This window comes from Babylonia areolata, chromosome 11, assembly GCF_041734735.1.
Source record: "Babylonia areolata isolate BAREFJ2019XMU chromosome 11, ASM4173473v1, whole genome shotgun sequence".
NCBI classification, from domain to species: Eukaryota; Metazoa; Mollusca; class Gastropoda; order Neogastropoda; family Buccinidae; genus Babylonia; species Babylonia areolata.
Window position 1 is genome coordinate 2886349 of NC_134886.1, and position 12500 is coordinate 2898848.

At 47.4% G+C, this 12500-nt stretch overlaps 1 protein-coding gene across 1 annotated transcript in view; it reads left to right on the forward strand.

Annotated features, from left to right (window-relative positions):
- LOC143287772 (uncharacterized) overlaps positions 1-12500 on the forward strand; it is a 34702-nt gene that overhangs the window by 6127 nt on the left and 16075 nt on the right. Inside the window, exons 6-9 of the mRNA XM_076596055.1 lie at positions 220-347; positions 1367-2045; positions 6425-6711; positions 11966-12104. Of these exons, the coding sequence (XP_076452170.1) occupies positions 220-347; positions 1367-2045; positions 6425-6711; positions 11966-12104 (1233 nt within the window). The remainder of the gene's footprint in view (positions 1-219; positions 348-1366; positions 2046-6424; positions 6712-11965; positions 12105-12500) is intronic.

Sequence of the window (12500 nt, forward strand, 5' to 3'; positions counted from 1 at the left end):
AACCTGAAACTGAAAACTGTCCACGGCTTCCAGCTGGACACCCTCCAGAGACAGATCCAGACCTCCTCCTCCTCCAGCGGCCTCAGCCGGAAGTCCATCTTCTCCTTCGTCAAGAAGAAGACCACCACCACCACCAACACCTCCACCAGCACCACCACCACCAGCACCAGCATCAGCCAGGACAGCCGCGGCCCACACAGCTCGGACATTGTCCGGCAGCTGAAGGCGCTGTCCGACCACCTATCGGCCATTGACCGCGACCTGGTGCTGAGCAGCGGCGTTCTCTTCGTGGACAGCAGCAGCGTGGCGGCCTCCTACCCCATCACTTCCGCTTCCTCTGACTCCAGGTGAGACAGGAAGCAGCGAGAGTTTGGTTTTGTCGTTGTTGTTGTTGTTGTTTTTCATTTGTCGCTGTTGGTAATAGACCGTGGAGTTTGTTTGTTGTTTGTCATTGTTGTTAGTTTTCCAGGTTTTTTTTTTGTTTGTTTGTTGTCATTGTTGTTAATTGTCCAGGGGTTTGGTTGTGTCATTTTGACATTGTTGCTTATATTATTTAGCCCAGGGAAATTGGTTGCCTTTTGTTATTGTTGGTATTGTCCAGGAGTTTCGTTTTTCATTTGTCATTGTTGCTAACAGTCCGCAGTTGCTTGTAGTGTAGGGATTTTGTCATTTGTCATTGATATTAAGAGTCCAGAGATTTGTCATTTGTCATTGTTTGCTAGTAGTGTAGGGATTTTGTCATTTGTCATTGATATTAAGAGTCCAGAGATTTGTCATTTGTCATTGTTTGCTAGTAGTGTAGGGATTTTGTCATTTGTCATTGATATTAAGAGTCCAGAGATTTGTCATTGTTTGCTAGTAGTGTAGGGATTTTGTCATTTGTCATTGATATTAAGAGTCCAGAGATTTGTCATTTGTCAGTATTTGCTAGTAGTGTAGGGATTTTGTCATTTGTCATTATCGCTAACAGACCATTTTGTCATTATTGTTCAGGAATTTTGTCAATCGTCATTGGTGCTAACAGTCCAGGGAATTTGTTTTTCTTTTGTCATTGTTACTAATAGTCAAGGGAATGTTTGTCACGTCTTATTGCTTCTATTAGCCCATGGAATTTGTTCGTTATTTGTCATTGTTGCTGATATCCAGCTGGCGCGCAGGGTAAAATCAGGATTGTTCAAAGTAATTGAAATCATAGAAAAGCTACGAAATGAATAATAATAGTAACAATAACAATAACAATAATAATAATAATAATAATAATAATAATAAGGAAAGACAAGAGTTCCTCCAATAAATCAATGCACATAAATCCACACACAACTTAATGCAGCCTTAACCCACAAAGTTAATCAATCAACCCACACAGACTGACCCTCAACCGCAGCGACAGCAGCGGAAGCCGACGCTCTTCAAACGGCGGCTGCAACGTTCCCGTCGTCTCGGGGGCGGCGGACGCGGGCGGTGGCAGCGGCGTGATGCGGAGCAACAGCCTGAAGAGCAGCGTGCAGAAACTGGCACACAGGACCTTCGCCAGGGCGGGCTGGTACCGCAGCAAGAAGGCTTCCCAGAGCGACACCACAAGCCCACCACCAGCACCACCACCACCACCACCACCAGCAACAATTCCGGTCGACAAACAAGACAAGGAAGTGACGTCCGCAGGATGTGACGTCAACAACACGCCCGACGTCATCGATCTCAGCCACCGCCTGCGCCGCGCGTGCTCGGCGCGCGACGTGTTGGTGGTGGGGAAAAGCGGAGGAGGAGGGGGAGGAGTGGGGACTGAGGGGGTGATACTGCCCCCGTCCCCGTTCAAAGCGTCCCCCTGCCCTTCCACCTCCTCCTCCACCACCCACCGCTCTCTCAGCTCCGTGTCCAGCGAGGGTGGAGAAAGTGGTGGTGGTGGGGGAGGGGGAGGGGGGAGGCGACACAGCAGCACGTGCAGCGTGCACAGTGTCCATGACAACGTCCCCGCGACAAGGTCAAGGTCACCCACCCGACTCCACCAGCAGAGGACCGACCCTGCGGCTCTGGCCCACATTGAGGTTGGTCAGCATGGTGACGGTTGTCATGGTGATGGTAGTGATGGTGATGATGGTGGTGGTTGTGGTGGTGGTGGTGATGTTAATGATGGTGATGGATGGTGATGATGATGGTGATGATAATGATGGTGGTGGTGGTGATGTTAATGATGGTGATGGCGATGGTGATTGTAGCGGTGGTGATGATGATGATGGTGTTGATGGTGGTGATGATGATGGTTGTTGTGGTGGTGATGATGATGATGATGATGTTGGTGGTGGTGGTGGTGATAATGACGATGATGATGGTGATGGTGATTGTAGTGGTGGTGATGATGATAATGATGTTCATGGTGGTGATGTTTGTAGTGGTGGTGGTGATGATGATGATGATGATTATAGTAGTGATGATGATGATGATGATGATGATGATGATGATAATGTTGATGGTGGTGATGATGATGATGATGATGATGATGATGATGATGATTATATTGATGATGATGGTGATGATCGTGGTGATGATGATTGTGATGATGATGATGACGATGATCGTGGTGGTGGCGGCGGTGGTGGTGATGTTGATGATGAGTATGATGATGACGATGATGATGGAAGTGGTGATGATGATGGTGGTGGTGGTAGAGATTATTATGATGGTGATGATGATGATGTTGATTTACATAGTGCTGAATCTTGTTCTGAGATAAATCGTGTACACTCCAGTCATTCACACGGTCATGATGATTATGGTGATGGCGACGATGATGGTGTTTATTTGCATTTCACTGAATCTTGTTCTGTGATTAAAAAAAAACATGTACACACACCAGTCATTTACCCGCCAGGTATTCCAACCTAGAACCCACAGATTTAAAACCCTCCAACTGCCATGCCTGTTACACACACACACACACACACACACACACACACACACACACACACACACACACACACACACACACACACACACACACACACACACACACACACACACACACACACACACACACACACACACCAATGTAACTACCACTGTCAATGAGGTTTTTTTTTATATCTTTTTATTTTCTTTTTCTTTATTATTATTATTTTATTTTTATTTATTATTATTATTTATTCTATTTTATTTTATTTATTTATTTGTTTTTGCAGGCGTTTGAAGAAATGTCCAGACAGATTCTGGGAGAAGCAGCAACATAGCAGACAGAAAGAGAGAAGTGACGTATGGCTTTGCTATCTGTCGTTGTGGTCCCACTCCAGATGTGCACAGCGCGTCTCAAAAACACGACGCAGAAAGTTCGGACAGATGACTTCGGGTGTGGTTTGAGCAACTCTTTTTATTTCTTCACTTTGATGTTTGTTTATTTCTCTGCTCGTAGAGTTGTCTTTACTCAGAATGGATTGTTTCGATTTCTCATCAGCTTCACGGGCAGAATGGCACAGGAAAGTCTTGGAATGGGCAGACTGTCTAGGTTTACGGCTGCATTGAAGGTGCTTGGCCACAGGCGCCCGACCACGGTGTGAAACAGTGGTTTACGACTAATCTATTACTTGCTCCTTTTTCTAGTAATTCATGCATTAAATACTCGCTTTTTCACATTTAGTTATTCATTTGATTCAGTCTAATATCATCATCTTAGGTGAACAAACTATAAATAAATAAACGAAAAACTTATTCATTTGATTATTGTGTGCTTTGAAGTTGGTCTCCGTGTTGTGTTTAACTCACTCAGTACGACCAATCCTCTCTTCTCCTCTACACAGACCCCTCGGATGTCCAGTGGGTGTCTGAATGACCCAACCTTTAGCTTCCGTCGTCAGAATTGTGGTATTCTTTGTCAACATTCACCTCTTCAGTATAAGAGCCTTCCGCTTGCAATATTTTGATGATGGTAATTGGGGTGAAACGCTGTTAACGTCGTCTCTTTCGCCGTTCGTATGGAGAGAGTTAACATTAAAAGACAAGGGTTAGTTGGCTGTACCGCACAGTTTCTACTGCTTGACGAACAGCAAACCTCTCGTGAAACAGACAGTATGATGTTACAGTGAGCAGGCAGTGTTACGTGCAATCCCCCCCCCCGTCCTCCCCCCCCACACACCCACCTCTCCCATCCCTCCCTCGTTTGAAGACGCGTCCGTGAGGGTCTGGGTTCGAATCCCGCTCTCACCCTTTCTCCCAAGTTTGACTAGAGAATCATCCAGAGCGTCTAGCCGTTCGGATGAACGATAACCCGAGGTGCCGTGTGCAGCACGCACTTGACAGACAACAACAGCAACAACAATAACAACAACAAATTAAAACAAACAAGCAAACAAACAACACACAAAAAACAAACAACCCCAAAAACAAACAAACAAACAAAAAACCGACAAAAAGACACTCTTGGCGCACTGACAAAGAACCCATGGCAACGAGAGCGTTGTCCCCTGGAAAAAATATGTAGAAGAAATCAGCTATGATAAATACACAAATATATATGCATACACTCAAGGCCTGACTAAGCGCGTTGGGTTATGCTGCTGGTAAGGCATCTGCCAAGCAGATGTTGTGTAGCGTATATGGATTTGTCCGAACGCGGTGACGCCTCCTTAACTAAAACTAAAACTGAAACAGCGTCCAACAGTCCATCATGGCTCGGTGTGCTGCCGGGGTAGAAGAAGAACTTTTCTACTCTCTCTGCCTGATGTCTGTTCATGATGACAGGCGGGACCAACATGATCGCTGTCTTTCCCCAGTTGACTGTCTGGCTGAAGCGTGTACAGTGTGGGCTGCCACAATGAGCTGGATGTCCCAGTGAAAATGGACAGCCGTACGTGGCGAAAGCATAAGCAAAGAGAAATTCGAGCTGAAGGGCTTCCATTGTTCGCCGCATATTGAAGGCTTTGCCATCCGTACAGAAACGGAATTCAATTGAAACTGATAATGTGTATCAGTTTGTCGATGAAGTGATATTTTGTTACCGGTTGTGAAGCTTGTGTTGGAATTCATACTGACAATATTTTGTTATCGGTTGTGAAGCTTGTGTTGGAATTCATACTGACAATATTTTGTTATCGGTTGTGAAGCTTGTGTTGGAATTCATACTGACAATATTTTGTTATCGGTTGTGAAGCTTGTGTTGGAATTCATACTGACAATATTTTGTTATCGGTTGTGAAGCTTGTGTTGGAATTCATACTGACAGTATTTTGTTATCGGTTGTGAAGCTTGTGTTGGAATTCATACTGACAGTATTTTGTTATCGGTTGTGAAGCTTGTGTTGGAATTCATACTGACAGTATTTTGTTATCGGTTGTGAAGCTTGTGTTGGAATTCATACTGACAATATTTTGTTATCGGTTGTGAAGCTTGTGTTGGAATTCATACTGACAATATTTTGTTATCGGTTGTGAAGCTTGTGTTGGAATTCATACTGTGACAACGCTGTGGACATTTCTTCACTACTTGTGAAGTTCATTACATAATGTATGTTGCTTATCAAACTGCACTGTAATACTGTGATGGATATTTCGTTACTACTTGTAATGATGGCTGATTTGTTTTGTTGTTTTAAATGGTTGTGATATCGACTTGCCTTTGATTGCCACGAACAGTTGATAATCGCTCATGTTTTAACTTATTATTATTTTTATTTTTAATCTATCATATTACATTTTACATTCCACGCTAATTTGATATCACATGTTGTCACATTCCATATCATGAAAATGCATTCGGTGGTAATTACTGACAGACATGCTTGTGTTGTGTTGTTATATACTGATTGCAGTCTATGTTAACACTATACAATGGGCATGATGAACTAGTTCTTGTGGTATTTGTTGCATCCTGACCCTTTTATTATTGTTTTATATTTATATCTATTTTCATTTCATTATGTATTAACATTCGATTAATTTTGATAAGCTAATATTCTGTTTACTGTGTCACTGTTTCTGATCCAGATCATATATATATATTGAGTATAACATAAGTTTGTGACAATACAGCTGGTCCACACACTCTCTCTGTCGCTGTTTCTACCAAGTATCCCACCAACTTCTTCCTGTGCTCAGGTTGGAGAAATACTGAAATATTTGTCTTTTAGATACAACACTAATATTTAAAGGAATAACACTCTTCGATGCAATAAAATCTCCAAGAAAATCAAATGCTGCTCTGTGTTGTGCTGAGCTGTGATCTGTGCGTGTGTGTGTGTGTGTGTGTGTGTGTGTGTGTGTGTGTGTGTGTGTGTGTGTGTGTGTGTGTGTGTGTGTGTGTGTAAGTACAAGGGAAGCAAATTCTTTGTAGATTTTTCTTTCTTGGAAGATTATCTCTCTTAGTTCGTCGACTCGCATCCACAATAATCAATGACACTGACAGCGCAGTCAGGGATCTCCCCGGGGAAAGCTACCCGCAGTCAGGGATCTCCCCGGGGAAAGCTACCCGCAGTCAGGGATCTCCCCGGGGAAAGCTACCCGCAGTCAGGGATCTCCCCGGGGAAAGCTACCCGCAGTCAGGGATCTCCCCGGGGAAAGCTACCCGCAGTCAGGGATCTCCCTGGGGAAAGCTACCCGCAGTCAGGGATCTCCCCGGTGAAAGCTACCCGCAGTCAGGGATCTCCCTGGGGAAAGCTACCCGCAGTCAGGGATCTCCCCGGGGAAAGCTACCCGCAGTCAGGGATCTCCCCGGGGAAAGCTACCCGCAGTCAGGGATCTCCCTGGGGAAAGCAGCCCGAATTTCACACTGAGAAATATGTTGTGATATTACACTGCACAACGCAACACATCACAACACAACACAACACTACACTACACTACAATCCAATGCAACACAATACAATACTTTGCAATCCAATACATTACAATACAATATGAAAAAACAATAGATAAGACACATACAATAAATAAAATACAATACAATGCTAAATCAAATCAAACACCAAATAATTATGTTTTGAAATTGAAAAACGAAATAGAAAATGGAAGAGACAAATGGATCCAGTCACAACCGCGCGCTCCCTACACCCACCCCCACCCCTCTCCCATCTGCCTCCCTACACCCACCCCTCTCCCCTATCTCTCCCTCCCTACACCCACCCCTCTCCCTTATCTCTCCCTCCCTACACCCACCCCTCTCCCCTATCTCTCCCTCCCTACACCCACCCCCACCCCTCTCCCCTATCTCTCCCTCCCTACACCCACCCCATCCCTCTCCCTTCTCCTCTATCTCTCCCTACAACCCACACCCACCCCTTTTCCCTATCTCTCCCTCCCTACACCCACCCCATCCCTCTCCCCTCTCCCCTATCTCTCCCTCCCTACACCCACCCCATCCCTCTCCCTTCTCCTCTATCTCTCCCTACACCCACCACACCCCTCTCCCCTATCTCTCCCTCCCTACACCCACCCCCACCCCTCTCCCCTATCTCTCCCTCCCTACACCCACCACACCCCTCTCCCCTATCTCTCCCTCCCTACACCCACCCCCACCCCTCTCCCCTATCTCTCCCTCCCTACACCCACCCCTCTCCCCTATCTCTCCCTCCCTACACCCACCCCATCCCTCTCCCCTCTCCCCTATCTCTCCCTCCCTACACCCACCCCATCCCTCTCCCTTCTCCTCTATCTCTCCCTACACCCACCACACCCCTCTCCCCTATCTCTCCCTCCCTACACCCACCCCCACCCCTCTCCCCTATCTCTCCCTCCCTACACCCACCACACCCCTCTCCCCTATCTCTCCCTCCCTACACCCACCCCCACCCCTCTCCCCTATCTCTCCCTCCCTACACCCACCCCTCTCCCCTATCTCTCCCTCCCTACACCCACCCCCACCCCTCTCCCCTATCTCTCCCTCCCTACACCCACCCCTCTCCCCTATCTCTCCCTCCCTACACCCACCCCTCTCCCCTATCTCTCCCTCCCTACACCCACCCCCACCCCTCTCCCCTATCTCTCCCTCCCTACACCCACCCCCACCCCTCTCCCCTCTGCCTCCCTACACCCACCCCCACCCCTCTCCCCTATCTCTCCCTCCCTACACCCACCCCCACCCCTCTCCCCTCTGCCTCCCTACACCCACCCCCACCCCTCTCCCCTATCTCTCCCTCCCTACACCCACCCCCACCCCTCTCCCTTCTCCCTCCCTACACCCACCCCCACCCCTCTCCCCCCTCTCTCCCTACACCCACCCCCACCCCTCTCTCTCCCTACACTCACCCCCACCCCTCTCCCCTATCTCTCCCTCCCTACACCCACCCCCACCCCTCTCCCCTATCTCTCCCTCCCTACACCCACCCCCACCCCTATCTCTCCCTCCCTACACCCACCCCCACCCCTCTCCCCTCTGCCTCCCTACACCCACCCCCACCCCTCTCCCCTATCTCTCCCTCCCTACACCCACCCCCACCCCTCTCCCCTCTGCCTCCCTACACCCACCCCCACCCCTCTCCCCTATCTCTCCCTCCCTACACCCACCCCTCTCCCCTATCTCTCCCTCCCTACACCCACCCCCACCCCTCTCCCCTATCTCTCCCTCCCTACACCCACCCCCAAACCCTCTTCTGTTGTGTGCCTGATTCCGAGTATTTAGAACCTGACACACCGTCAATGAAATTGAAACTTTAATTTGATAAAGCCACATTTATTTTCGAAACATTATCAGATAGTTCCCCACCCCCTCATACGAGTGATTATCCAGAAATTCTTCACCATCACACACATGGATTAACTTTGCTTCGGCCAAGAATTGATCGGTATAAGGCAGCTCTCTTTTTTTTTTCTGGCGGATATGGAATTATATTGTATCTGTACGTGATGTAGACTCCAGTCTTAGTGCCTTTAAAAGACTATAATTATCATAAATATCTAATGTCAGAGCTACGTTTTATGAGTCCTTGAAATGATACTGAGACTGAAAAACAAACGATGTATCCTCAATGTCCTCGTCTGTGTCTGTCTCTCTCTCTCTATACCTCCACTTCTCTGTCTCTCTCTATCTGTCTGTCTGTCTCTGTCTCTGTCTCTGTCTCCTTTCCTTCGCTATTTCTTCCTTACTTTCTTCCTTCCCTCTTTTATTCACCTGTCCACGTGCATGTGTACAATCATTGCAATTTATTTTGTTCTTTCGGTTTTGTTGTTGTTGCTGCTGCTGTTGTCGCTGCCATGCGATGTGTATGCATTTACGTTATTTCCCCCCTGGTTTATTGTATTCCTTAGACAAATCTTATAGATTTTCATTGAGTGGGTGGGATCACTCACTCACTCACTCATTCCCTCGACCGCTGGGGTCGTTGGGGGGACATGAGGAAGATGTCACAGCTCGCCACGCCGTTCTGTTGGCAGCTGTCGTGAGGAGATCTGGCATCGTCATTTTGGTCCATTCCTTGACGTTGTCGGACCAGCTCTTTCTCTGCCGCCCCCGTCTGTGCCCTCCCTCTACAGTCCCTTGCAGGATGGTTTTGGAGAGGGTGTTATGTCGTATGACGTGACCAAACCATGCCATCTTCCGTCGTTTGACAGTCGCCAGCAGTGGTTCTTGGGGCCCAACAAGGTTGCTGACCAGGTTCCGCACATAGTCATTGGTCTTGTGCTCCTTGTAGGAGATGTGTAGTAGTCTCCTCAAGCACTTGGTTTCGAATGCTTGGATTCTTCTTGGGTAGGATGAAAACAGGCCATTAATTGCTTGTTCCTTTTACCCCAATAAAAAGATAAGTTTCGATATCGATTTCTTCCTCCTGCACCCCCCCCTCCCCATCCCTTCACCCTTCCGGTTTTTTTTTCTGTGGATCAGAAGTATAACGTGAGGCTGACCCCATGGTTCATAACGGTCATTGATGTCATGGTCACAGTGTCACAGAATTCTTCGGGACTAGATAACAGGATTGGTGTCATTCACTTCGCTGTCTGTCTGTCTGTCTGTCTGTCTGTCTGTTTGTCTATTTATCTCTCTACTTCGTCATTCTCTCTCTCTCTCTGTCTCCCACTCTTTCTCTCGTGTTATCTGTGCTTATACTTGTTTGCTTTTGCTGTTTCATAAAGTTGTACTATGTTCATGTTACCTTCAGTTGGGGCTGAGGCTTAAAACTGAATAAACCATTCCGTTCCATTCTGCTCTCTCTCTCTCTCTTTCTCTCTGTCTCTCCCTCTCTCTGTCTCTCTGAGACAGACACAGAGACAGAGACAGAGACAGAGAGACAAAGAACGTACGCTCGCCAGTGCGTATGTCGGTCTTTGTGAAACACCGGTGAACCTTTTAAGTAAAACAGATAAGGAAATGCCAACAACATGTTCGCCAAAAAGAAGGAGAATCACAGTATACCATACCTCATTATCTGGAACCGTGCTTTGGAGACCAGAACAGAAGGGACTGACTCAAGGTCAGGATCCTAGCTCGTTATGATAAAGCAGGACCTTGTTTTCACTGCTGGTCAGACATTGTCTTTGGAAAGCTCAGTATCAGTTGGACGCATGCAGGTTTGTGGAATGTGAACAGATGACTTGAAGGTGTATAAATAGTGCGTGTTTTGTTGTACATTCGTTGTTGTTGCTTTTGCTGCTGCTGTTGTTGTTGTCGTGTGTGAGTTTGTGAGGGGGAGAGAGAATGAGGGAGAGAGAGACAGAGAGGTTGTTGTCAATCTTGTTGTTGTTGTTGCTGCTGCTGCTGTTGTTGTTGTCGTGTGTGAGTTTGTGAGGGGTAGAGAGAATAAGGGAGAGATAGAGAGAGAGAGAGAGAGAGAGAGACAGAGACAGAGACAGAGACAGAGACAGAGACAGAGACAGAGAGGTTGTTGTCAATCTTCTTGTTGTTGCTGCTGCTGTTGTTGTTGTCGTCGTGTGTGAGTTTGTGAGGGGGAGAGAGAATGAGGGAGAGAGAGAGAGAGAGAGAGAGAGAGAGAGAGAGAGAGAGAGAGAGACAGAGACAGAGACAGAGACAGAGACAGAGATAGAGACAGACAGAGACAGAGAGGTTGTTGTCAATCTTGTGTTTGTTGGTGATGTCGTTGCTCTTATTACCCTGTCATGAGATACAGTTTCACAGACTCAGTGAATGCCACTGACACGGAACCTATTCAAAAGTGTGCAGTTCTTTTTTTTTATACCCTTCTTTCTTTTTCTGGTTTTTGCTACTGTCACCAAGCCTCAGACACATTTATCTCATCTCCATTATCATCATGGTCATGTCATATTTGATTTGCCTGCTTTCTGTTGTTTTTTGGGTTGTTTTTTTTTTCGTATGTGTGTGTGTGTGTGTGTGTGTGTGTGTGTGTGTGTGTGTGTGTGTGTGTGTGTGTGTGTGTGTGTGTGTGTGTTGTTGTTGTTGTTGTTGTTGCTGGTACTGCTGCTCTGCTTGTTCTTCTTGCTCTTCATCGTCCTTCTTCTTCGTTTTCGTCTTCGTCTTCTTTATTTTCTTTCTCCGTCGTTTTCGCCGCCATCATCATCAGCACCATTATGAACCTCTTCCTCCTCCTTCTCCTCCCCCTCCTCCTCCTCCTCCTTATCATCTTCATCTTCATTATCGTCGTCGTCGCCGTTTTCGTCCTCCTCTTGCTCTTGCTCCTCCTCATCGTCGTCGTCTTTCTCTTGATCGTCACCCTTCACCTCACCTCATAGTGGCCATCCTTGTTGACGATCCATTCCCCTCCTCCTCCTCCTCCTTATCATCATCATCATCGTCGTCGTCTTTCTCTTGATCGTCACCCTTCACCTCACCTCATAGTGGCTATCCTTGTTGACGATCCATTCCCCTCCTCCTCCTTATCATCATCATCATCGTCGTCGTTGTAGTCGTCGTCGTGTCCTCCTCGTCATCCTCCTCTTTCCACTCATTACCACAATTCGTTGTCGTCGTTGTCATCGTCGTCGTCGTCATCATCATCATCATAATCACTACGGTCTTTCTTCTATCCCACAGCATGCACTGGCCAGTGGTGCTTCTGACGGTGGACCTTGGCCTTGAGGGCCCTGTGTGACGTGGAGGTGCACATCTCGCGTCACTGGAATGGCGGTTTCCAGGGCAACGCCTGCATCCCCATCACCGAGGACCTGACCAGCTGGACCATGCATCTGGTGTTCGACGAGCCTGTCGACAGGCTGGAGGTGGGCCAGACCTAGACGGGATGGGACAAGATAAGACAAGACAAGACAAGACAAGACGAGACGAGACAAGACAAGACAAGACGAGACAAGACAAGACGAGACGAGACGAGACAAGGCAAGGCAAGGCAAGGCAAGACAAGACAAGACAAGACGAGACGAGACGAGACAAGGCGAGACAAGACAAGACAAGACGAGACGAGACGAGACAAGACAAGACGAGACGAGACAAGACAAGACGAGACGAGACGAGACAAGACGAGACGAGACAAGACAAGACGAGACGAGACGAGACAAGACAAGACGAGACGAGACAAGACAAGACGAGACGAGACAAGACAAGACGAGACGAGACGAGACAAGGCGAGACAAGACAAGACAAGACGAGACGAGACGAGA